This window comes from Ursus maritimus, unplaced genomic scaffold (genome assembly GCF_017311325.1).
Source record: "Ursus maritimus isolate PB19 unplaced genomic scaffold, ASM1731132v1 scaffold_36, whole genome shotgun sequence".
In the NCBI taxonomy this organism is placed as follows: domain Eukaryota; kingdom Metazoa; phylum Chordata; class Mammalia; order Carnivora; family Ursidae; genus Ursus; species Ursus maritimus.
In genome coordinates, this window is record NW_024426230.1 from 15,083,073 (window position 1) to 15,110,608 (window position 27,536).

Consider the following 27,536-nt stretch of genomic DNA (forward strand, 5'->3'; position numbering starts at 1 on the left):
ATTACCAAATAAACAACTTGATCTAAAACATTTCAAATTTGTTAAAATTGAAAGAAAACTAGTCCCATTTATGTTTTTAACATTCACGTTAGCACTTTCAATATTACTAGAATATCTCAAGACATTTTCAAAAATAAAGGCTAAATTAATTTATTTCCAAACATATAATTTATTTTAAAAAATCCTTTTAAGTATCATTAGTACATATAATACATGTAGTATTACTACACTTTAATTTCAGACACACACAATGAATGTGCTACCAAAGCCGCACAACACAGTACCATCCCTACTGTAAATGACAAGAAAACCTTAAAATCAGAGATGACAGTGTGCTGTATTTGTATAGAAGTGATAGCTGACCCAAATGCGCAGGCCTAAGGGGGCATTATAGACAGGTAGATTGGGATGCTAATAAGAGGGGTAGGTATACTTTTATTTGTCATTTATACCTCAATAAAGCTAAAAAAAAAGTGGTGGGGTAAGGAGAGAAGGAAGAGAAAAATTAAATAACAAAAGAAAGAGGTGATATACCACTATTTTGCCTGTATAACGTTATCCTTCCATCCAACCAACCAAGCAGTTATTAAAACACTTAAAAGGAATGAGGCACTCTGTAAGGCTTGTTTGTACTTGGACCAAAGGCAAGCATTTTTTTTTTTTTTTTTTGGATGGTTGCTCAGAAGTGCCATCTAATCTGAGAACAGAAAAATCTAATTAGTACTCACAGAATTCACTCCCACTCTTGGTCTCATCAGTGTTTTAAGTGCTCAGTGACTCTGAATCTTTTAAACTCTGGGTCATTTGGTCCTCTAGAGAGTCTCTGAGAGTCTCCAATTTAGAGCTTCAAACAGCCTCTCTTGCTACATACAACCAAAGTAAGAAAATGGAATGGCTTGGTGTGAAAAGTTGGGGAAACACACAGGCCACTGGAATGGTGGAGCCGTCCTCCAGGTACAACTTGGAGCTACGTGCTTATCTCCCACTCTTTTGATTCAGATACAGCATTTATATTAAATCAGTACCTTCTCTCAACCCTGTTCAATATAATGCATGATGTTCATCACAATGTATTTATTGCAAAAGGAAGGACACTGCTCTTTTAGAAAAATGATGCTGTATGACAACGTGTACATCACTTGACCCTGTTAAGCGTCAGTTTCCTTTCTATGAAATAGGGATAATAGCTGCCTTGCCTAACTCACAGGGTCACTGAAAGGATCAAATAAGATAGTGTACTTATAAACTGCTAAACTATTATTACCATATAAGTTGCTCCTTTTAGAAGTTTCGAACTTTTTTCCGACTCACAGTTTAATTGTAAGGTTAGTTAGAACATCCAGATACGAAAAATTTAAGTTAACAGGATTTTGGAGAGGATGATAAATAAAGGAAAATGTTGATAAAGATAATAGTCAGAACATAGGAAGTTAGTCCCAGAATTACAATAAAGTCCTGATGCAAAACCAGGACAGTTACGTGCTTACTCTTTGCAGACATTGGGCAGTTCCCCCAGCACACACAAACACGAAGCTGTACTGTGCTACTTTTAGGCGAATCACTGGGGACAAGTTGAGTCTGGAGGTGCAAGGGGAGGGACTTCCAACGCTGATGATCAGGCTCTTCCCCCATCCCTTTAGCAAACACTCCTCCTACTCTTTGTGCCTGGCCCAGTTAATGAAAACTATTCCTGGTAAGAAAATGGCTGTCAAAGATTTCTTTTAAGGAGAGTCTTGTAACTCTATGAGACACTAGTAGCATACCTACTTCTTTCCCCACCACGAACTATTTTGAATGGACAGGTTCAGATTCAGAAAAACCAGGTTATGTTTTGTTTCTCTCAAGACTCACAGGCCTCCCCCCGCCCGCCCAAGCTTCAGCCCTCTCATCTGTAAAATGAAGAATGACAGCGCCTGTCAGCTTCATCCCAGGGCCACAGAGAGGATGAATGAGGCAGTGCCTGAAAGGCGCCAGGAGTGGTGTCTGACGAAACACCAAGTCCATCACTGTTTATAAAGTATTATGATGAGTCCCGTTATGCCCTCCCGCCTCAAAGAAATCGCCGGATTGGAACTGACACCCGCAGTCACTGAAGAAAGCAACGCTAAATCCGGCCGGGCGTATCCGCACTGAATCTATTTCGGGGTGAGAGGCAGGAAGCAACAAGGGGCCCCGGGAGAAGGGGAGAGGGGAAAGGAGGATGGATGGAGGGTCCATGATGAGCCTACCTGTTGTTCCGGATGCTGACCAGCACGCACAGCACCAGCTCTAAGTAGGTGCGCAGCACTTCCAGCCAACGGGTTGAGAGCTGCAGGGCCTCGACTTCTTCCCCGCCAGTCCCAGTGTCCGCGCCGCCTCCGTCGCCCGGGCCGCCGCCACCGCTCAGGTAATTCTCGGCGGCGAACTCAACACGCAGCTCTCGCACGAACCAGCCGCACTTGCGCATGAGGAATTCGAGCCGAGGCTGCTCCGCGGCGGAGACGCGGAGGCAGATGCGGAGCTGGGGCCAAAGAGCAGGGTAGAAGAGGCACTCGCGCCAGTGCGAGCAGGAAGCTGAGGCCCGCAGCCGGTCGGGCGCGGGCAGGAAGGAGAAGATGTGCACGATCAGCTCGCTGGGTAGCGACGCGGCGCCTGCCGCCTGCCCGCACAGAGCCATCCGGCCCCGGCGCCGGCTGCCAGCCCCCGGCCGCCCCCGCAGTCCACGGAGCAGCCCCCGCAGCCGTCGCAGCTGCTGCAGCTGCAGCCGCTGCCGCCGCCACCGCGCCACCCGGGCGGCCCCGGCTCGGGTTCGAGCTCCCGGCGGTCGGGGATGCGGCACTGACAAGAACAACAACATCAATGACAAGGAAGAAGGGGGCGGAACCGTCGTGGGTCTTGGCGGAACCAAGTACAGCAGAAGTTGCAGAGAGGGGGGAAGGTCTCTGAGGGGGTGGCTTCTAGATAGCCAGCTTCTGGCCCCTTAAACTGTACTCACGCGAGTCCAAGGCCTATATAATCAGTAACTTCAAAACCCTCGCTGGTAATGTTTAGTGCCCAGGAAGCGGCAGGATTTATCGTAAAGAAACAGCACACCTACCCGCGCTTGGAGGCGGAGGCAGAGCAGTGGTATAAGCTGAGTTTGACGTCACCGATGGTGGGAGGAGCCCTGCGAGGAGGAGGGCGACTTCCGGAAGAGGGGAGCGCCCGGTTGCCGGTAGGGAAGGGAGAAGCGGCACGTGACTTTTGACGCACGCAGGCCGGCGGGGCGGGGCGGGAAGCGCGGTTGGTGCCGGCGCTAGGCGGCTCGTCCCATCTCCTAGTGGCGGCTGAGTCCCATCAAGAGTGTAAGTCAGTTAGTTAATTGGGACGTTCAGGCGGTGACAGTGGCGGAACTCGGGTCAGTGCGAGGGGTCTCGAAGTTTCTCAGTTGCTTGGCCGAGGACTCAGAGCCAGAGTGTCAGCATGGACCGTGTTTCTGGGCGGACCCACCCGCTTAGTTAAGAGTTTGTGAGAGAGAGAGCCACTACGGAGAGGGAGAGGGCGGACGCGCGGGATAACTCGGACGGGCTGTGTCGGGAGAGGAGAAGCGCGGCGCCGGGCGGCCGAGAACACAGACCGAGACCGCAGGGGGACCTACTTCGCTGGTCCGACCGCGCAAATGACCTCTGCGCACACCTGGTCTGGGGGGAAGGAGTGAGGACAGCGCCACCCTTTGGATTTTGAGGGAGAGAGGGAAGAAAAGGCAAATGAGTTCCATCTCTGGTTGATTATCAGCCTCTTCTCCGGAATTTGAGGGAGGCTCTGAATTCCCGGTTCTGAGATTTGAAGGCATTAGTTGAAAAGAAGCTGATGGTTATGGTAGAGGTTTTCTTTAGTTTGGCGCCCGTAATTTGAGAGATGGATTTTAAAACAGTGTCCCTTAACTTGATCACAACTTGGGAAGTAGTTAACTGGTTGTAAAGGGCGGTGAAGTCAGAAAGGAATAAGTGATTTTATGTAATAATTGAGAATTGCTTTAGTGAGGCTGCCGCTTCAGAGCCTTAACTATGATCTTGGAACAGCCTTGTCCTCTTAGTAAACACCAAGAAGCTGTTCTAGATATTTTTAGCTCTTTGAGGGCCGAACTCTCCATTCATGCTACTTTGATGGCTTTTGGTGCTTTGCATGTACCATGTTGCCAACGATATCGTGTTGTTACCTGTGAGTTCTCATCAGCTAAGTACCTGTAAGAAAAAAAAGGTATCATTCATGGTAGGTCACTGCTCTGAGCCTCTCTCTTCAAGTGTTCTATGTAATTATTATTATATCTTATGAATACTTTAACGAGCACTTATGGAAACAGCAGTGAATTAGGAAGTTGAGACTTGGATTTTAATTTTTTAATTCTTAAATTCACTGAAGTGTTTTGAAGTGAACTGTAGACCTCTAGATATTCCACTAAGTCCTTCTGTATGCATCTCCATAAAAGCATATTTAACTATATAACAAAAATATTATCACTTTAAATAATAACATCTTAATGTTATCTAATATTCTGATATCTAATATTATAAGTCTTCATATTTATCCATTTATCTCCCGAATAACCTTTACAGCTGTTTTATCCAAACCAGAATCTAGTTGAGGACCACACTTGCTTTTGTTTATGTATTTCAAGTCTCTGTAATCTAGAATAGTCACCCCCAACACATTTTTTTCTCTCTCTGATTAGCTAAAGAGAGGAGACTTATTATCCTGTAAAATATCTCCCCTTCTATAATTGTTTGACTGTTTTTCTCTTGGTGTTTAGCTTATCTCTCTAGTCCTTGAATTTCTAATAAACCTGAACATTAATGCTAAAAGCTTGATTAAGTTGGTGACATCTTGATCTCTCTCCTAAATTTGTTTTGTTTTTCTCATTAAAACAAAGTAATCTGTAAGGTGTTATTTGGCTTCCTAAAAAAGTCTAACTTAATGCCCTTAGTAGTAATTGATAATTCTTGCCTGAATCATAATTTTATTAGGAGTTGCAAAATGATAGTTTCTAATTCTTTCATTTCATCTGTATTTTTAATTTGCATTCTTCTGTATAGTAGAAGCTTTCTTTTATAAACTGGCAACATTTAGTGACTCCAAAATACAGCTTCTGTTGGAAAGTTAGAAAAAAAATGCTTAGTTCTTTTTCTTTCATTACCAATTTTGAAAGTAAGTTTTAGGGCCTCAAAGAGTGACAAATGAGTTTTTCTAGCTTTTATTTTTTTTGAATATCACGTACTCATTGATTTCTGGTATATTTTAATTAATTATTTTTAATATTTTATTTATTTATGTAAAGAGAGAGAGACGGTGCTAGCAGGGGGAGGGGCCAAAGGAGAAGGAAGGGGTTTCAAGCAGACTCCATGCTAAGTGCAGACCCGATTGGGGGGCTTGATCTCAACCTTGAGATCAGGACCTGAGCCTACATCAAGAGTCAGAAGTTTAATTTGCTGATCCACCCAGGTGCCCCTGGTTATTTTTGATTCTCACATTTGATGCTTCTAGAGCGCCTCTCAAAGAATTCTGTGTGATTATTGTTATAATAAAAAATTCCTTGAGCATTTTTATTATTTAATTTATTTATTTATTAAAGATTTTATTTATTTATTTTACAGAGAGACAGCCAGCTAGAGAGGGAACACAAGCAGGGGGAGTGGGAGGGGAAAAAGCAGGCTCCCAGCAGAGCAGGGAGCCCGATGCAGGGCTCAATCCCAGGACTCTGGGATCACGGCGTGACCGAAGGCAGACGCTTAATGACTGAGCCACCCAGGAGCTCCTCCTTGCTCATTTTTAGTAGATGTTACTACGCTGTACTGGGTTGGAGAGTGAGGCTAGATTTTGATCTTTTTTGCTTTTGCTATGATCTAGCTAGGTGACATTTAAACAATTTGCTTAACCTCTTTGGGCCTCATTTTCTCCATCCGTACAAATAGAGTTTTGGCAAGGTTCCCTGCAGCTCTGATATTCTCTGACTTATATGAGAAGACAAAACTTATTTAGACATACTTTACATATCATAAAATTCCTCATTTCAAGTATACAAGTCAGTGATTTTTAGTAATTTTATCAAATGGTGCAGCCATCACTGTAAATCAGTTTTAGAATATTTTCATCCCTTTAATAAGATACCTTGTGCCAATTTATAGCCAATTCCCACTCTTACTCTCAGACGGCCACTAATGCACTGTTTCTATAAATTTGCCTTTTCTGAACATTTCATATTGATAGAATCATATATGATTCGTGTCTTTTACTTAATGTTTTTGAGGTTCATTCATGATGTAGCATGTGTCATTAATCCATTCCTTTTTATTGCTGAATAGTTTTTCATTTTACGGATTTTTTTTTTAATCTACCCATTCACCAGTTGGACATTTAGTTCCCAGATTTCGGCTGTTACACATAACGTTTCTGTGAGCATTCATGTGCAAGTCTTTTGTGGACATGTGTTTTCATTTCTCTTGGGTAGATACCTAGGAAAGTGTGTGGTAGGTTATATGGTATTTCTATGTATAACTTTTTGAGACACTGTCAAACTGTTTTCCAAAGTGACTGTATCATTTTTCTCCCCAGAAGCAATGGTGAGGGTTTCCAGGCTCTGACTTTTTGATGATCTTGAGTTATCCTCTGATTGATTTGAGATTATTTTTCCTTATTCTTAGCATTTTGCTAGAAACAAACTTCATTTTTCTTGGATACCACTAATACTTAGTTTTTAATTATTAGGAATTGTTCCTAAAGGAAATAAAAATATATCAGTCTTCTATAAAAATTAGCTTCTCAGTTTTTTTAAAATTTATTTACTTTCATGTTAAATGATGATGAATGGTAGTAATACTATTATTAATGAAAAAAATCTGAGACATGAATTAGTAAGATATGATTCTTGCCTAGTTACCATAATAAAACAGTAAATTTCAATGATGGGATACAGTTTATTTTCTTAAGCCAACATCTTTAACATTAATCAAATATTTATTATGTATATTCTTAGCATGTTAATTTAACAAGTTAGATTACTTCTCTTGACATTTATGTATGCTAAAGTAGAAACTTTTTGATAAACCAACAAAATTGGCTTCTAAACAGCAGAATGAAATTTCATTTTGTGAAGTTATAATGTCTGAACTAGGATTCAAAGTGTGGGAGGAAGTACTGACGTTATAAAGCTCATAAATACTCAGTAGTACTAAGCTCCTGGTTCCAAAAGTGGCATATTGTCACTATAGCAACTACCCATACTTATTTGGATCTGAAACCCAGGCAACGAATGGTGGATAAGACTATAACATCAAGATAGATATATGTCCTGGTGGGTTGATATGGTCTGATCTGTTGTTGGTCAAGTGATTGTTCCATTTTTCTTACTATGTTTATTATGATTGATTCAAGTTTTATGAAGTTATCTTAATTTGTATTAATGTGCTTTTTTGGAGAGAAATTAAACATTTAGTATTCTTACATTCTTCTTTTTCTACCGTGCCATGCTTAGTGCTTTTTCTTGTTATGTTATTAGGATATTAAATATATTTGTCCTGTAGCCTTTTATCCATTATTGTTTGGCAAGTTGTCAAACAGTAGTTATAAAAATATAACTTTTATTGTGCTTAATCATTTGCAATATTATAACAGAAAAAACCCCGTGACAGATTTTATTTTAGCTACATCATGAAAAGATGCTCAAGACTACCAATAAATGTGCAAATTGCCTAAATGCAAACATCTTTTGAAAAAATGTTTTTTTCTGAACAAGATTTGGGTTTCAGATACTGTTGGCAAATAGAGATGACATAACTTCCTTCCAATTATCTCTTAGCATGCATCCATAAATTCACTTGGAGGCACAGGAGCCTCCTGGGAAAATAGAATTGGGAACCTGATTCCTTTCCATCCTTGTCTGATGGATTGGAATGGTTCCTAGTGAGGTCATATTACAGGAAAAAGAAATGAAGGATTGAAGGGAATTTATCTTTAGGGTAGGGANCTGCCCTGGTGAGCTGGCTTCAGGACAAAGGATCAATTTTTTTCCCCCTAGGTGCACCATGTTGCCGATATCAGAACTGCTTCTAACTGAGCCACTCACAAATTTGTTGTGCAAGTTTGTGAATTGGAAGATCTATATCAATAAAGCAGGAATTGATAGATCATATTCTTTTTTTAAATTAATTTTTGTTATGTTAGTCAACATACAGTACATCCTTAGTTTTTGATGTACTGTTCCATGATTCATTATTTGTGTATAACACCCAGTGCTCCATGCAATATGTGCCTTCCTTACTACCCATTACTGGCCTATCCCAATCCCCCACCTCCCTCCCCTCTGAAGCCCTCAGTTTGTTTCCCAGAGTCCATAGGATAGATCATATTCTAAAAGAGACAGAGGCAGTGAGAGAATTGGGTCCTGAGCAATGTGATAGTGAGTGTGGAGGACTGTACCAGAGGATGCTTCCCCCGCTGGGAAAGTTGAAAGTTTCTAGATTTTCAGAAGACACTAAAATATTAATTTTTTTAAAAGATAAAATGTCCTGATTGCTAGCTCATTCACGTTAGAAATATTCTGTGGGCTAAATATTCTGTGGGTTTCTAGATTTTCAGAAGACACTAAAATATTAATTTTTTTAAAAGATAAAATGTCCTGATTGCTAGCTCATTCACGTTAGAAATATTCTGTGGGCTAAATAAAACCATATTACCTGTAGGATACCAGGTTACAACTTCTTTACCTAAGAGCTCTCCTAGTGGGCTGGAGTCACTTTGTGTTCTAATAACAGGCCTGCTAGCTCATTCCTGTGCTTTAAATCCACTTCCATAGCTGTTTTTTTTTTTTTTAATCCATACCTTTTAGAATTTAAGGAAAAAAAGGGTTAATTGTATGTATTTTATAGCATTATTGATTTCTTGCCTTTATTCAAGAGGATGGGTGTTTTCAGAGGTGCCTTTGTTGCTAAAAATATGTTAAAAATTAAGTATTGCTGTTTTTGATGCAGTTGATTCAACCAATAGAGATCTTTGACTTCTCTTTAAAATCAGTAACTGGCTGATTTTAATTATTTTAGTCGGAGTTGTACAGCTTACATTGTAGTATCCCACAATGGGGTACATAGGACTATTACTCAAGGAGCACTCTAATCGTTTTAATTGGGTTACTTTGGTTGCTTAAGTAGCTTAAGTAATCAGGGAACTTTTTTCTTTCTTTGTTTCTTTGTTTCTTTCTTTGTTTCTTTCTTTCTTTCTTTCTTTCTTTCTTTCTTTCTTTCTTTCTTTCTTTCTTAATGGGCACTATAGGGAGTTAGAGGACATTCATAAACACATATCAGAGCATACCTGAGCTTCCCAGGGACTAGAATGGGGAAATAAAAACAGGAACTAAGCTTACTCTCTTCATCTCTGAGTTCAGTGGTCTCTCTCATTTTTTTCAGTAGGCTTCCTTTGCTTTTTCATTTGCCCAGGGCCTTAAACTGCTGGCCCTTACTGGTCTACAAGGTCTTCTATTTCAAGTATCCACTTTCATTTGCAAATTTGTCCTTTGTCTCCACCTGAAATTCTTGAGAGACTCTGACTGGGTTATCTTTGGGAGATAGGATACTAAAAAGTTGGTGGCATTCCTATTGATTAAAGTGAAGTGTTCCTGCTGTTAACCTTAAAAATAAAACTGCCAGTTATTTTACCAGCAAACAATAGGTTTATTCAAGAATAGCAGAGAATTGCAATCTAGGACAAGCAAATTATGGCAAAACTGTATGGCAGGACCTGAAAAAGGAGAGGAACACTCTCTGTAGAGGAAAGGGGAAGTTGGAAAGGCTGTTATAAACAAAAAGTCCATTGTAGTCAACTGGGAGTTTGACATATAGTGACTTTTCATTGGCTGAGCTGTGACAGTCTCTCATTGGTTGGGCTGTTGCCAATGGAGGAGGAAAGGCTTTTTTCCTCTTGCTGGGTCAGTGAGGTGATATCCACCTGCAAGGTCCATCTCTTCCTGTTGAATTTGCAATTGATGATGAGTGGTAGGGCATGAGAACTCCTCTGGGGAACCTCTGACTCTATTTTAGTGAGGTTTCCATTAATTAATGCCCACACTGCCCTAGTCCAGTTAGCTGAATTTAGGAGGATGGAGTAATGTGCTGATGCTTTCTATGGATGGATGTGGGGATTAAGGATGAAGAGGGGAAGCTTTCTTCAGAACAGGGTGTGGGCCAGCAATCACTCTGAAATCTATCTAGTACAGTGGGTACCATGGCTTAGTGACTTTTTATCTCGAGATGCCATGAACTCTGTATTGAACAAAAATGGCCTCTGTCGATAACTGATCTTTTAGATAGTTATTGACTGGTCTTCAAATAGTTTTCTTACTCCTGGAATACCCACCAGACTTTTCCAGGTCATACTAGTTGAAGACTACTTGTGAAGACTTTGTCATGAAGATCTGTATACTTTATTTTCAGTTACTGCAATATTCTCATTGCAGAATTTAATATTTAATCCTTTGGGAAAATCTCTTAAGCCTATTAGGAGCTGAAAAGGAGAAATGAAGTGAATATTTTCATACAATAACATTAATTGGAGTCTTAGTTTGCTCGAGGGCAAAGGGGTTTCACTTGCTAGGCCAACTGTAATCAGTTTTAGAGGCTGAGGAGTACTGTGTTAAGGATTTTGGATTTTGAGATTGTTCTCTTGTTCTACTGGGAAGAGTGCCATGTTTGATGGTGACGTCTGCCATGGTTGGAATTCTTGACCTGAATGACCTATATTTTCTGTCCCCAGTCTGAGTTAATTATTGTCTAAATGATATAGTATATTAGTGCTTGTTTTCTACTTTCCTTTTGTTATATGTATAATACATTCTTCAGTGGATTCTATTTGTGTCAATTCCTTATATTGTGAGTAGTATTGAATTTTATAAGTAACTTTTTTCGAATTAAGAATTTTTAAAAACCACAATGATTTCAAATAAAATTTTTTTTCAAAGATTTTATTTATTCATTCGACAGAGAGAGAGAGACAGCCAGCGAAAGAGGGAACACAAGCAGGGGGAGTGGGAGAGGAAGAAGCAGGCTCCCAATGGAAGAGCCTTACATGGGGCTCGATCCCAGAATGCCAGGATCACGCCCTGAGCCAAAGGCAGACGCTTAATGACTGAGCCACCCAGGCACCCCCAAATAAATTTCTAAATATAAACATTTGTCAGCTCTTAACTGGATTCGTTAGGAATATGAACTACTTCTCCAGTTACATTGAATATTAACGGGGGAGCAGTGGGGTGAGGGGAACTCATACTTTGATACCACAAGGACAATATAGTAAGTTTTCCATTCTCTTGAAGGATACAGTTACTTCTGTGGTATTTACTTTATATACAGGATGGTTTTAACATCTCTAAAATCTAGCCTTCAGGCAAGAAGTTTCTAGTAGAAAATTCATATTTTTTTTTTCTTAACTGAAGTAATATGGTAACAACAACAAAATACTTTTGATGAAAAACAACAGTTTCTCATCCCTTGCCTGTCGCTGTCAGGCCTACTCTCAGAAACAAACATTTAAAACTATTTGGGTGTTTTGTTTTTTAGGTAACTTTAAGTTACATGCTTTTCCTTGATTGATTAAGCATCACCTCTCTACTTCCTTTTATAAAACTTGAAGACTTAGTTCAATTAATTACTCCCCCATCTCTCCCAGTCTTCCTACTAATAATTGATAGTTAATTATGAGTTTAGTTTTTCTCTTGATTCTTAGATTAATCAGCTTTTGCTGCACAGCTTCACAGTCTTGTGCACAGGAGGGTAGATTATGGCAGGTTAGATAACTGTTCAGCAGTTACTTACTTCTTTCTCATCTACTGTCATGGGAAGAGTATAATTTCCCCCATACCCCCATTAGTGATTTTGGGCTTGATCTTAACAACTAACTTGTTTTGGCTAAGAGTGTAGGAAGTGACAGTGCACCAGTGTTGAGTGTAGGCCTTAAGAGACATTAAATGTTTCTAATTTGCCACCCAGGGAGTTTCCAACCTTTGTATAATAAAACATGTCCCAGTCATCTTTTGGCCACCATTGACACCCAAATGGAGAGACATGGAGAAGATGTCAACTTGACCTACAACGTGAAACAGAGCTGCTTCAATTCACCTAAAGAATTTATTCCTAAGTGAGAAATATATGCTTATTTTATGTATTCTACTGAGATTTTGTGCATGCTTGTTTTGCATAAAAAACTGATTAATATAAAAATGGGTACCTAGAAGTAGGGTGTTGCTGTAACAGAAATTTAACATATGCGGCATTTGTTTTGGGACTGGGTGCTGGTCAACAAGAAAACTATTATAGAAGGCTGGAAAAAATGTTAAACTGAATTATGTAGTAGCAAAGGATTTGATAAAACTGTTATCTGTAGTTACATAGAAGATAGCAGATGTAACTAATGATATTAGTATTGGGCAAGGAAATTTCAAGGCAGAATGTTGAAATCATGAGCTAGTTGCCCGTAGCCTTACAGGATAAGGTACAAGAACAATTCAGTCTACCACATCTGACCTCTTTGTCCTAATTATTCATGTCACTCCCATTCCAATTGCCTAGTTTGTCATCTTAATATGTATGTATGGTGGAACATGCCAGTTGGCAGTCTTTCCTTTAGTGTAGGTGGACAGAAAGCTGTCAGGCTGCTGGTCTTCCAGATGCCACAAAGAGGAACGCCTGACTCTGAGTCACTAAAACTGTAGTGTAAAGTTAGTTTTTATGGTGATGTTTTTTCCTCCCTCCCTTTTTTCCTTTTAAGAGAAGGGCTCTAATTAACAAGGCTGCTAGTTGCTGAAACAAATAAACCTGAAAATTTCCATGTTTTAATAAAATAGTTTTTCATTTGTTTAATGGTCCCGTGAGGGCTTTCCTTTCAGCAGGCATCTTTTCTCTGCCTGCTGAGAATTCCTTCTGTCTTGAAGTTCTGCCATCCTTAAAATGTCTTGTGATTCTTGGTCTCCTCCTAGTGAAAGGGGGGAAAGAATGGAGAAGGCACTTGATTGCCTTGGTAAGGAAATGATATTATTTCTCCTTATATTCCATTGGCTTAAGTTAGTCACATGTGCCTGCCTGCATGTAGGAGGGTCTGAGAGATGCTGTTTTTGGCTAAGCAGTTACTTCTTAGGGACAACTTTGTACTGTAGGAGGAGGTGTATGAATTTTGGTTAACAGATGGCCATCTTTGCTGCAAAGGAGAATTACACTCTAATGTTTTTGGCTGGGGGTAAATATTAGGCTTCTTGTATGCTTTGTGGGTGGAGGTGGAAGAGGAGGGTAGGTGGTGTATTTGATTGGTACAGTTTTTTCAACATACAGTACATCCTTAGTTTTTGATGTACTGTTCCATGATTCATTATTTGTGTATAACACCCAGTGCTCCATGCAATATGTGCCTTCCTTACTACCCATTACTGGCCTATCCCAATCCCCCACCTCCCTCCCCTCTGAAGCCCTCAGTTTGTTTCCCAGAGTCCATAGGATAGATCATATTCTAAAAGAGACAGAGGCAGTGAGAGAATTGGGTCCTGAGCAATGTGATAGTGAGTGTGGAGGACTGTACCAGAGGATGCTTCCCCCGCTGGGAAAGTTGAAAGTTTCTAGATTTTCAGAAGACACTAAAATATTAATTTTTTTAAAAGATAAAATGTCCTGATTGCTAGCTCATTCACGTTAGAAATATTCTGTGGGCTAAATATTCTGTGGGTTTCTAGATTTTCAGAAGACACTAAAATATTATTTTTTTTTAAAAGATAAAATGTCCTGATTGCTAGCTCATTCACGTTAGAAATATTCTGTGGGCTAAATAAAACCATATTACCTGTAGGATACCAGGTTACAACTTCTTTACCTAAGAGCTCTCCTAGTGGGCTGGAGTCACTTTGTGTTCTAATAACAGGCCTGCTAGCTCATTCCTGTGCTTTAAATCCACAAAACACACTTCCATCTGTTTTTTTTTTTTTTAATCCATACCTTTTAGAATTTAAGGAAAAAAAGGGTTAATTGTATGTATTTTATAGCATTATTGATTTCTTGCCTTTATTCAAGAGGATGGGTGTTTTCAGAGGTGCCTTTGTTGCTAAAAATATGTTAAAAATTAAGTATTGCTGTTTTTGATGCAGTTGATTCAACCAATAGAGATCTTTGACTTCTCTTTAAAATCAGTAACTGGCTGATTTTAATTATTTTAGTCGGAGTTGTACAGCTTACATTGTAGTATCCCACAATGGGGTACATAGGACTATTACTCAAGGAGCACTCTAATCGTTTTAATTGGGTTACTTTGGTTGCTTAAGTAGCTTAAGTAATCAGGGAACTTTTTTCTTTCTTTGTTTCTTTGTTTCTTTCTTTCTTTCTTTCTTTCTTAATGGGCACTATAGGGAGTTAGAGGACATTCATAAACACATATCAGAGCATACCTGAGCTTCCCAGGGACTAGAATGGGGAAATAAAAACAGGAACTAAGCTTACTCTCTTCATCTCTGAGTTCAGTGGTCTCTCTCATTTTTTTCAGTAGGCTTCCTTCGCTTTTTCATTTGCCCAGGGCCTTAAACTGCTGGCCCTTACTGGTCTACAAGGTCTTCTATTTCAAGTATCCACTTTCATTTGCAAATTTGTCCTTTGTCTCCACCTGAAATTCTTGAGAGACTCTGACTGGGTTATCTTTGGGAGATAGGATACTAAAAAGTTGGTGGCATTCCTATTGATTAAAGCGAAGTGTTCCTGCTGTTAACCTTAAAAATAAAACTGCCAGTTATTTTACCAGCAAACAATAGGTTTATTCAAGAATAGCAGAGAATTGCAATCTAGGACAAGCAAATTATGGCAAAACTGTATGGCAGGACCTGAAAAAGGAGAGGAACACTCTCTGTAGAGGAAAGGGGAAGTTGGAAAGGCTGTTATAAACAAAAAGTCCATTGTAGTCAACTGGGAGTTTGACATATAGTGACTTTTCATTGGCTGAGCTGTGACAGTCTCTCATTGGTTGGGCTGTTGCCAATGGAGGAGGAAAGGCTTTTTTCCTCTTGCTGGGTCAGTGAGGTGATATCCACCTGCAAGGTCCATCTCTTCCTGTTGAATTTGCAATTGATGATGAGTGGTAGGGCATGAGAACTCCTCTGGGGAACCTCTGACTCTATTTTAGTGAGGTTTCCATTAATTAATGCCCACACTGCCCTAGTCCAGTTAGCTGAATTTAGGAGGATGGAGTAATGTGCTGATGCTTTCTATGGATGGATGTGGGGATTAAGGATGAAGAGGGGAAGCTTTCTTCAGAACAGGGTGTGGGCCAGCAATCACTCTGAAATCTATCTAGTACAGTGGGTACCATGGCTTAGTGACTTTTTATCTCGAGATGCCATGAACTCTGTATTGAACAAAAATGGCCTCTGTCGATAACTGATCTTTTAGATAGTTATTGACTGGTCTTCAAATAGTTTTCTTACTCCTGGAATACCCACCAGACTTTTCCAGGTCATACTAGTTGAAGACTACTTGTGAAGACTTTGTCATGAAGATCTGTATACTTTATTTTCAGTTACTGCAATATTCTCATTGCAGAATTTAATATTTAATCCTTTGGGAAAATCTCTTAAGCCTATTAGGAGCTGAAAAGGAGAAATGAAGTGAATATTTTCATACAATAACATTAATTGGAGTCTTAGTTTGCTCGAGGGCAAAGGGGTTTCACTTGCTAGGCCAACTGTAATCAGTTTTAGAGGCTGAGGAGTACTGTGTTAAGGATTTTGGATTTTGAGATTGTTCTCTTGTTCTACTGGGAAGAGTGCCATGTTTGATGGTGACGTCTGCCATGGTTGGAATTCTTGACCTGAATGACCTATATTTTCTGTCCCCAGTCTGAGTTAATTATTGTCTAAATGATATAGTATATTAGTGCTTGTTTTCTACTTTCCTTTTGTTATATGTATAATACATTCTTCAGTGGATTCTATTTGTGTCAATTCCTTATATTGTGAGTAGTAAGTATTAAATTTTATAAGTAACTTTTTTCGAATTAAGAATTTTTAAAAACCACAATGATTTCAAATAAAATTTTTTTTCAAAGATTTTATTTATTCATTCGACAGAGAGAGAGAGACAGCCAGCGAAAGAGGGAACACAAGCAGGGGGAGTGGGAGAGGAAGAAGCAGGCTCCCAATGGAAGAGCCTTACATGGGGCTCGATCCCAGAATGCCAGGATCACGCCCTGAGCCAAAGGCAGACGCTTAATGACTGAGCCACCCAGGCACCCCCAAATAAATTTCTAAATATAAACATTTGTCAGCTCTTAACTGGATTCGTTAGGAATATGAACTACTTCTCCAGTTACATTGAATATTAACGGGGGAGCAGTGGGGTGAGGGGAACTCATACTTTGATACCACAAGGACAATATAGTAAGTTTTCCATTCTCTTGAAGGATACAGTTACTTCTGTGGTATTTACTTTATATACAGGATGGTTTTAACATCTCTAAAATCTAGCCTTCAGGCAAGAAGTTTCTAGTAGAAAATTCATATTTTTTTTTTCTTAACTGAAGTAATATGGTAACAACAACAAAATACTTTTGATGAAAAACAACAGTTTCTCATCCCTTGCCTGTCGCTGTCAGGCCTACTCTCAGAAACAAACATTTAAAACTATTTGGGTGTTTTGTTTTTTAGGTAACTTTAAGTTACATGCTTTTCCTTGATTGATTAAGCATCACCTCTCTACTTCCTTTTATAAAACTTGAAGACTTAGTTCAATTAATTACTCCCCCATCTCTCCCAGTCTTCCTACTAATAATTGATAGTTAATTATGAGTTTAGTTTTTCTCTTGATTCTTAGATTAATCAGCTTTTGCTGCACAGCTTCACAGTCTTGTGCACAGGAGGGTAGATTATGGCAGGTTAGATAACTGTTCAGCAGTTACTTACTTCTTTCTCATCCACTGTCATGGGAAGAGTATAATTTCCCCCATACCCCCATTAGTGATTTTGGGCTTGATCTTAACAACTAACTTGTTTTGGCTAAGAGTGTAGGAAGTGACAGTGCACCAGTGTTGAGTGTAGGCCTTAAGAGACATTAAATGTTTCTAATTTGCCACCCAGGGAGTTTCCAACCTTTGTATAATAAAACATGTCCCAGTCATCTTTTGGCCACCATTGACACCCAAATGGAGAGACATGGAGAAGATGTCAACTTGACCTACAACGTGAAACAGAGCTGCTTCAATTCACCTAAAGAATTTATTCCTAAGTGAGAAATATATGCTTATTTTATGTATTCTACTGAGATTTTGTGCATGCTTGTTTTGCATAAAAAACTGATTAATATAAAAATGGGTACCTAGAAGTAGGGTGTTGCTGTAACAGAAATTTAACATATGCGGCATTTGTTTTGGGACTGGGTGCTGGTCAACAAGAAAACTATTATAGAAGGCTGGAAAAAATGTTAAACTGAATTATGTAGTAGCAAAGGATTTGATAAAACTGTTATCTGTAGTTACATAGAAGATAGCAGATGTAACTAATGATATTAGTATTGGGCAAGGAAATTTCAAGGCAGAATGTTGAAATCATGAGCTAGTTGCCCGTAGCCTTACAGGATAAGGTACAAGAACAATTCAGTCTACCACATCTGACCTCTTTGTCCTAATTATTCATGTCACTCCCATTCCAATTGCCTAGTTTGTCATCTTAATATGTATGTATGGTGGAACATGCCAGTTGGCAGTCTTTCCTTTAGTGTAGGTGGACAGAAAGCTGTCAGGCTGCTGGTCTTCCAAATGCCACAAAGAGGAACGCCTGACTCTGAGTCACTAAAACTGTAGTGTAAAGTTAGTTTTTATGGTGATGTTTTTTCCTCCCTCCCTTTTTTCCTTTTAAGAGAAGGGCTCTAATTAACAAGGCTGCTAGTTGCTGAAACAAATAAACCTGAAAATTTCCATGTTTTAATAAAATAGTTTTTCATTTGTTTAATGGTCCCGTGAGGGCTTTCCTTTCAGCAGGCATCTTTTCTCTGCCTGCTGAGAATTCCTTCTGTCTTGAAGTTCTGCCATCCTTAAAATGTCTTGTGATTCTTGGTCTCCTCCTAGTGAAAGGGGGGAAAGAATGGAGAAGGCACTTGATTGCCTTGGTAAGGAAATGATATTATTTCTCCTTATATTCCATTGGCTTAAGTTAGTCACATGTGCCTGCCTGCATGTAGGAGGGTCTGAGAGATGCTGTTTTTGGCTAAGCAGTTACTTCTTAGGGACAACTTTGTACTGTAGGAGGAGGTGTATGAATTTTGGTTAACAGATGGCCATCTTTGCTGCAAAGGAGAATTACACTCTAATGTTTTTGGCTGGGGGTAAATATTAGGCTTCTTGTATGCTTTGTGGGTGGAGGTGGAAGAGGAGGGTAGGTGGTGTATTTGATTGGTACAGTTTTTCTATATTGAGATCTTCAATTAATCTCTGTTTTTAGCCATTCTTCTCACCCCTTTCCTAATACTTCTTAGGGAACAAGGTATTTCTGAGCTTGGAATCTCACTGGGCTTCCAGTGAGCAGGTCAGCTATCACCCCTGTTGCAACTTTCTCCTAGTATGTTGTATTCTGTTTAAGTTGTCAATATACTCCTGTCTACTTTTTGTCCCTTAGAAACTTGTTGAAATCTCTTGCTGGCCAATGACCAACTCTTCCCAAGCTGAGTTCTCTTTACTGTTACACAGGCTTAAGTATCTGTACATTGTTTTTTATTTTAATCTTCAGGAGTCAGGTGAAGTAAAGATAGAATATCCAGTTAGTACTTCTAATAGAATTTTAATAATTTTTTAATATGTGCTGCTTAAGGAAGATGCATTTACTATACGCCATGGGCTGAGCACTTCTCTAGGTCCTGTAGGATATGTAAAAAAGTATAATGTATGATCCCTGCAAGTGAAGAATTTCTGCCTGCTCTACTCCACCTTTGATACCACTACTGGCTTACCTTTCTAGAACACTAATTCTTTGTGGTACTTCTTGAGAAACTGATGTATTGCTTGTTTTTCCCTATGTAAACTCTGCCTGGCTTTCAGTTCCCTGCCTATCAATGCCTAACTTTCTAGTGAGAGCTGTTCAGTTCATTGTGTTATCAACATACAGTGTTGATTCTCACTTCTGTGCCTTTGTACATGTAATCTCCACTCTCCGGAGTTACCAACTTTAATATCTGAGTCCTAATTAAATACAGATGCTGATTTAAGATTTCACTTTTTTTTTTTTTTAAGATTTTATTTATTTGACAGAGACAGCCAGGGAGAGAGGGAACACAAGCAGGGGGAGTGGGAGAGGAAGAAGCAGGCTCATAGCGGAGGAGCCTGATGTGGGGCTCGATCCCATAATGCCGGGATCACGCCTTGAGCCGAAGGCAGACGACCAACGACTGCGCCACCCAGGTGCCCCAAGATTTCACTTTTTTTAAGTGTACTGTCTTCACTACTCTAGACCTAGTGATCTTTTTCCTTTGAACAGAAACAAAGCTAATTTATGTGTATTATTTATCGTTGTTTCACACTTGTTCTTTCCCACAAAATAGAGGAAGACTTATGGTTTTGGAGAAAAAGCCTGTGGTGTGTACCTCTTTGATTACCCTCCAGTACCTAGCATAGTGAAGAGTTTATGCTAAGTATGTAATAAAAATTCATTGACTGAAGCCCTGAGTTGTTTAAATCAGTGCTACTCGAAGTGCAGACTGAGAGTAATGCTGGTGCACTAACTGTTACCACTGTGCTGGAATGTAAGTATGGAAGTTGAGAATTAGCTGTAGAAACTTTTTTGGAAATTTGACGGTGGGAGCGTTGGTGGCTCAGTTGGTTAAGTGTTTGCCTCTTGATTTCTGCTCAGGTCATGATCTCAGGTCCTGGGATTGAGCCCTGCATCTGGTTCCACACTCAACGTGGAGTCTGCTTTAGGTTCCTTCTCTTTCTCTCCCTCCTTCCCTCTGCCCATCCTTCCACTTGTGTGTATGCATACTCTATCTTGCTAAATAAATAAAATCTTCAAAAAAAGACATTTGACAGTAATTTTTTGTCTGTTGAATTTATAATAAAAAATGTTATTTCTATTTCGCATGTTTAAAAAATTCATGGTAATTTCATTTTATGAAAATATCAGTCCAAAATGGATTAGAAAATTTTTAAAAATGTCATCTCACTACAGATAGTTCAGAAAGCACTAATTTAGACTACAAAGGATATGAGAATTTAGAAATGAAGAGATGAGTATATTTTGGACTGGTAGAAGATTTCGTGAAGAATATGAGATCTCTTCTTGAAGGGTGAATAGGATTTGGATGGTTGTGAAGCACTGTATAATTTCCAGGTTTTGTACTACAAATGGAGGAGATGTGCTAATATGTTTTGTACCACAGAGGAGGTACCAGAGAGAAGAGCCCTGGCAGAGTTAAAAATCAAGTGCACAGAGAGCCGAAGAGATACTAGATAACATGAGCATTTCTTCTTTATTTGGTGACTGCTTGAGCTGTTGATGTCTGTTGCTGATTTCTCATGGCACTAGTAGTAGTGAGTACATTTTAAATTTTGCCTCTTTGAAACATTTTTTAATTCAGCCTTTAAAAACTTAGATGGTTGGCTTATTGGTAAGTCGTTGCTAAATTTATTCTAGCTTTAATATGACGCTAAGTAAGCAAAATAAACTAAGGAAGAGTAATTCATAAAAATTATTTTGAATTAAAAAAACCTGTTTTTGGGGTGCCTGGGTGGCACATTCAGTGGAGCACGCAACTTTCGATCTTGGGGTCTTGAGTTCAAGCCCCACAGTGTATGTAGAGCTTACTTAAAAAAAGAAAAAAGTAAAAATGCTGGAAAAAACCCCGTTTTCATCTTGTTCTCTATTTTCCTTTGTCAGTTTCATCTTGGATCAAAGCTTTTTCTCCTCATTGCTGAATTATAGTTATGAATTCAGAGATGTAGGATTGAAAAGATATTGATATAATGACATTCTCCTGGAGAATTAACATTTAACTTACAGCACAAAATATGAGCTGAACTAGTTATTTTTTTAATTGTAGAAAAATATAACATAAAATTTACCATTTTAGGTGTACAGTTTAGTGGCAGTAAGTATATTCACATTGTACAACTGTCACCACCACCCATCTCTAGAACTTTTTCATTTTTCCAAACTGAAACTCTGTGACCATTAAACAGTGGCTTCCCATTGCCCTTCTCTCCCCTCAACTAATTATTTGAAATTTACCTATTTCTACGTTTTGTTACTTATCCTGTTTGCGGTATAAATGAATATATATTGAGTACTTCTTATATATAGAACTGGGACAGATGCAGAGCAAGGTTGAATTACATTATAAAGCTGAGCAATTTGCCATGATATTAAGTAGTTTCCTAGGTGACAATCTTGTATCATATTCTTTATCTTACATCCACACTCCATTACATTTGCAAAAGTACAGCTGTTTTTTTTTTGTTTGTTTGTTTCAAAGGTTATCAGGAAAATGTCTCATTGCACCAGTCTGACAATTATAAGACAAGATTGAACTGAAATATTGCTTCGATGTCATCTTAGATTTTGAGTACCTAATGAACATATTTGCAAAATTATTAAATATGAAAATAGATGGTAACTTGTTATTTTTTAAAAGCCAGGATAACTTTTTATAGCTGTGGCTAATGCACACACACACACACACACACACACACACACACACTGAGGTGTCCTGGTTTTATTTCTTCCTCTCAAGTTTTTCTCTGTCATGTTCATTTGTACCTCTTCCTCCCACTGCCTATAAGTTTGCCTGTTTCCCATGGCTTTTGCCTTTAGTCTTTTGCTTAGAAATCTTACCTTTTTCAGTTCAGTTATCTCTCTGGGAAAATAACTTTTAAGTCTATATTTCTTAACCCTGAGTCACAGCTCTGAATCTAGAACGGTGTCCTGAAATTTTCTCTTGTATGGTCTGCTATTACCTCAAACAAAATGTGTCTAATGTTGGACTTTTCATTTTTCCATCCACTTTAAACCTACTCCTCTTTTTTCTCTTTTTCTTTCCTTTCCTTTCTTTCCCTCTCCCTTCCTTCCCCCTACCCCTTCCCTCCTTTCCTTTCCTTTCCTTTCCTTTCCTTTCCTTTCCTTTCCTTTCCTTTGTAAATGGCACCTCTATTCTTTTTATTATCTAAGCTTGACACTTAGTGGTCATGTCTTTCCCTGTTTAACTTGTCACCAAATCCTACTATTTCTGTTCTGTTTTTATGATCATTATCACATCTGACCCTTCCCATTGTTACTGCACTTTACCCAGTATAGTGGCCTGATCACCTGATGCCCGTGTTAGTGCAGTAGTCTCCTAGCAATAGAATTTTCTCTTGAGTTTTTATACCACTTTCTCTGTAACTTACACGTGAAAGTTGTGAACAGCTATTTTGGATTATAGTTAATTGTGTCTCTTTCTCATCATCTCTTTCATCTTTGTATCCTGCGAAAGACTTGCATCATGGTTGGTAGTCAACAAATGTTTTTGAAAGTATGGTATTCTATCTATAACTTCTTCTCCTTCTAATGTATTTTATACAGTATTGTTGTGTTCTTTCATTCATTTAACAAATATTTATTGAGTGCTTATTATGTGTCAGGGACTCTTTTAGGTACTAAGGATATAGTAATTAACAAACAAAACAAACAGATATGTGTGACTCCTGATCTAGTAAGGGTAGAAGAATGACAAGCAAAATACATAGTGTGTTAAATGGTGATAAGTGCAAAGGATAAAAAAAAAATTGATGGAGTATGAAGGGAGTATCAAGGGTGAAAGGTTGACATTTTGGATAAAGTGGTCAGGAAGACCCTTTTGTAAAGGTGGCATTTGAATAAAGAATCAAGTTGGGAAGGAATATCTGGGGGAGGAGTGTTCCAGGCAAACGGAACAGCAGGTGCAAAGGACCTCAAGGTGCCGGTGTGCTTGGCATGTGTGAATACTGGGGATGAGCAGAGTGAGCTGGAAGATTAGTAGTAGGAATCGAGGGGAGAGATTTGAGTGGGAAGACACAGATTGTAGGTCACAATTAGTGTGGTTTTACTCTGAATGAAACATACAAGTGAAATGATCTGACTTACATGTTAACAGAATCATTGTGGTACCCATATTTAGGAGCAAGGGGGAAGTAGGGAGATCAGTTAGGATCTTTGACATCAATCCCAGTCAGAGATAATGGTGGCTCAGACCTCAGGGACAGCAGTGGTAGTAGTGAGAGGTATTCTGGTTTGGGAATATTTGGAGTAGAGTCAACAGAATTTTCTGATGGATTGAATGTGAGGTATGAAAGGAAAAGAAGAGTCAAAGATCATTTGAAGGTCTTTGGCCTGAGCAGCTAAAGGAAGGAATTGCCATTAATTGTGAATGTAGGTGGCTCTGAGAGGAGCGGGTTTGGCAGGGGATTTTCAGGAGTTAAGCTTGACGTGTGCTAAGTTTGTGATCCCTGCTTGACATGCTGAGCAAGACCATCTAGGTTCATGTGGGTATACTAGACTAAGTTCAAGAGGGAGGTCGGGAAGTTATCAACATGGAGATAATATTTAAGATTATGAGACCATTTGAGTCATCTAGAGAGCTAAGTGTAGAAAGAAAGATTAAACTTTTTGAAATACCTTACTCCTTCATATCTCTGCTAGTTGCATACGCCCAAAGGCTGCAGGTTCTCCATGGCCTTTCACATTGTAGTTTCATATAAATCTTTTCTTTCAGTCAAACTGAAGTACTTATGCTGCCTAAGCTCTCCTTTTGCATTGTTGCTTTCCTATTTTTGCTCATTGTATTCCTTTTACTTAGAATGCTTTGACTTCTCTTTACTCATTTTGCAAAATTCTCTTTTATTCCATTCCCTTTATCTTGTCTGTGTTGTATAGTTCGTCATATTTTTGTATGTTTCCTTTTTTCCTAGTGAGCTAATGAGATGTATCACAGGGGCCATGATTTTCGATGTTTTCTGCAGGGATTAGAACCTCAGTTCTACTCCTCAGAGGCAATCTGTGGAGAAACAGTTTTTCCAAACACTAGAAACTTGGAGGAAGCAAGGATGTTTGGGAACATCTGGATATTGATTCTATTTTCTCCTCTTAGATAAAGTTGCGGCCTTACTGGAACTGGGTTTGGCTCGAGAACCAGCAGGAACCCAGATGTTTGTAATTTCTTCCCATTAAAGGGTATGGCTTGTTAGGGGTGGTTCTTCCCAAAATGGTGATGTAAGCCCTGAGCATCTTAAAGAGAAGTAGAACCATAACAATTCGGCTTGTCAAATACTGCTAGACCCTACCTTGCCCTCTTGCTGGTAGTGCAGGACTCTAGAGGCCAGTGGAAGCAGTGCTGAGATATTCCACATCTATTCCTGCTCTGAGTGTCAGTCTCACTGCTGATAAGATTTTGGATACTTGGCTAAGTAAACCGGGAACTAAACGTAAACTTGTTTGAGTGTATATGTTCGTTCATGTGTTGTGTTCTTTCCTCTGATTCATATCTGATACCTAACCTTTATTTAGGGCTTACTTACATGGGCTAGTCACAGTTCTAATGCTCTACAAGTATTAACTCTTTTAATCATAATATCCAAATAAAGTAGCCATTTTCAGATAAGGAAATTGAGAAGAGTGAGTAACCTTCAGTAATGCTATTAATACTAAGTAGAGGAGTTGGGTTTTAGATCCCAGGAAGTTTTGATCCAGAGCTTATACTTTTTTTTTTTTTTAAGGTTTTATTTATTTTTCTATTTATTTGGGAGAGAGAGAGAGAGAGAGAGAGAGCGTGTGCAGACGAGTGAGCACAAGCAAGGGCAGAGGGAGAGTGAGAGCAGACTGCCCCGTGAACAGGTAACCCGATGCGGGTCGATTCCTGGACCCCGGGATCATGACCTGAGCCAAAGGCAGATGCTTAAGCACCTGAGCCACCCAGGTGCCCGCAGAGCTTATACTTTTATTATTATTTTTATTTTTTTACTGAAAAAAATTTTTTAAAAGATTTTATTTATTTGTCAGAGAGAGCGAGACAGTGAGCGAGCTCAGGGGGGAGCAGCAGGCAGAGGGAGAAGCAGGCTCCAGTGTGGGGCTCTACAGGACCCTGGGATCATGACCTGAGCTGAAGGCAGACACTTAACTGACTGAGCCACCCAGGCATCCTGAGCTTACACTTTTAAATGCCGTACTATGCTAGTCTATCTGAAATGCTGCAAGCAGATTTTAATTATTTTTGTCCTCTAATGGATGTCTCTATAATTTAAATTAGTATACTTATATCACTGTTCCTTGATTCATCATCTAAGGCAGTAACTATTGATGACCTGCCATTAAAGATGAGATTTAGTTCATTTACGCTACTATTGAGCTAATTCAGATTTTATATAGTTATATATTATTAATGTTATTTCCTCTATCTTTGCAATTGCAGTATACTTAAACCTCTGTTTCATATTCCTTTAACTTTTAGCAGTATCTCTTATTTCTCATTTTATAAGTGAGGATATTATCACTTATACCCTTTATTATTATTTTTTTTAAGATTTTATTTATTTGACAGAGAGAGACACAGCGAGAGAGGGAACACAAGCAGGGGGAGTGGGAGAGGGAGAAGCAGACTCCCCACTGAGCAGGGAGCCTGATGCGGGGCTCGATCCCAGGACCCTGGGATCATGACCTGAGCTGAAGGCAGATGCTTAACGACTGAGCCACCCAGGCGCCCCATACCCTTTATTTCAACTCTTTTACCTCCTTTCTGCCTTTTAACTTCTGTCAGATATCTATATACTTTAAAATTATCAGTTGATAATAGTTATATTCTATTTAAAGAAGGCAATGTAACATTGTGGATTTCACAAGATGATTATGATGCTTAAATAATTTAATATATGTAAAGCATTTAAAACAGGGCTTGGTACATGATAAGTACTATATGAATAATTTCTATTAGTGTTATAATTTTTCTGTAATCATAGTTAACTCTTCCATGCTTTCAATTTATTTGAAAAGTTGAAACCAGTAAACATTTAACTATTTAACTTATTATGATTATGTAATATAGAACCAAATAGTACATATTGTGATTATATTTCTTTGTGTATGTCCAGAGTCATCACCCTAAGGATAATGCTTCTGGGATCAAGGTAAAATGGATTATTTTTTCTTCTACTACATAAATTTCTCAAAATTATGTAATATTTTAATTTTCTTTATAGTTGAACCTTGACTTTATGTATTGTTTTTCCTTTTAGAGTTATGACTTAACTGTTTTTTTCTTCTGATTAACGAGAGAATAAGATACCTTCATTCTGAACATTATCTGCCTTTTCTGTCATACTGGGTTATAAAATCTACATTCTTCTTGGCGACAGTCCTTTAAGAGCCTTTTGTCTTTCTGATCCACTTCGGATCTGTTACTCTCTAGTTTGACTGCTATATAGTTGTCATTTTGGATTTTCTTTTTTTCCTTTTCTATGATCCTGGGTAGATCTTCTATTTCTTAGATCCAGTGTTTTCTTTGTTACTCACTTCATTTTACTGAATAACATTTTCAGTATCTTCAGAACATTGCCTGATAACAAATTTTGTGGTTCTTAAGTGTCTGAAAATGTTTGTTCCTTATATTTGATGGACCTGTGGATATAGAATTTTAAGTTCAAAACATTTTTCCTTCAGAACTTTGAAGACATGCCATATTGCCTTCTAGAATTTTGTGCTGTAACTGAGAAGCTTGATGCCTGCTTATTTCTTGCCTTTCTGGGAGGTTTTAAGATATTTTCCTTATACAACTCATGCTCAGAAATCTAAAGAGTCTGTCTAGATATTAACCTTATTTTTTTCATATGCCTGTTAGCCATTTGTATGTCTTCTTTGGAGAAATGTCTGTTCATGTCTTCTGCCCATTTCTTGACTGGATTTTTTGTTTTTTTGGGTTGAGTTTGATATGTTCTTTATAAATTTTGGAAACTAGCCCTTTATCTGATACGTCACTTGCAAATATTTTCTCCCATTCTGTAGTTTGCCTTTTAGTTTTGTTGATTGTTTCCTTTGCTGTGCAAAAGCTTTTTATCTTGATGAAGTCCCAGTAGTTCATCTTTGCTTTTGTTTCCCTTGGCTCTGGAGATGTGTCTAGTAAGAAGCTGCTGTGGCCAAGGTCAAAGAGATTGCTGCCTGTGTTTTCTCCTCTAGGTTTTGATGGGTTCCTGTCTCACATTGATTATTTCCTCTATATTTTCTTGCTTTTCTTTCTCTGGAACTTCTCTTAGTCTGATGTTGAATCTCTTAGATTTATTCTCCATTTCTTGTATCATTTGTTCTCCTATATTTTTCTCTTTTTTTAGCTCTATGTTCTCGGAAATGTCCTTGTCTTTATTTTTCGTCCTTCTTTTGAAAAATGTTTTCAGCAGTCATATTTATTTTCAAAGCACTCTGTTCGTTTAGTGTTCTTTGTTTCTATGGCATCCTGTTCATATTATATAGATACATTATCTTAAAATTCTGTAAAGATACTAGTTAGAATTCAATTTTTTTTTTTTTTTTTTTTTTTTTT

The 27,536-nt window shown here is 38.7% G+C and overlaps 1 protein-coding gene and 2 long non-coding RNA genes across 4 annotated transcripts in view; 2 read left to right on the forward strand and 1 right to left on the reverse strand.

Annotated features, from left to right (window-relative positions):
- Positions 1-2,836, reverse strand: part of LOC103666422 (F-box only protein 33-like) — a 25,860-nt gene extending 23,024 nt beyond the window's left edge. Inside the window, exon 1 of the mRNA XM_008694436.2 lies at positions 2,229-2,836. Within this exon, the coding sequence (XP_008692658.2) occupies positions 2,229-2,836 (608 nt within the window). The remainder of the gene's footprint in view (positions 1-2,228) is intronic.
- A 281-nt stretch (positions 2,837-3,117) lies between these two features.
- LOC103665770 overlaps positions 3,118-27,536 on the forward strand; it is a 549,718-nt gene continuing 525,299 nt past the window's right edge. For both annotated transcript variants that reach the window (XR_005832051.1, XR_005832052.1), the window contains exon 1: positions 3,118-3,323. This is a non-coding gene — a long non-coding RNA (uncharacterized LOC103665770). The remainder of the gene's footprint in view (positions 3,324-27,536) is intronic.
- LOC103665776 overlaps positions 19,362-27,536 on the forward strand; it is a 27,107-nt gene continuing 18,932 nt past the window's right edge. The window contains exons 1-2 of the long non-coding RNA XR_569389.2: positions 19,362-20,532; positions 26,095-26,130. This is a non-coding gene — a long non-coding RNA (uncharacterized LOC103665776). The remainder of the gene's footprint in view (positions 20,533-26,094; positions 26,131-27,536) is intronic.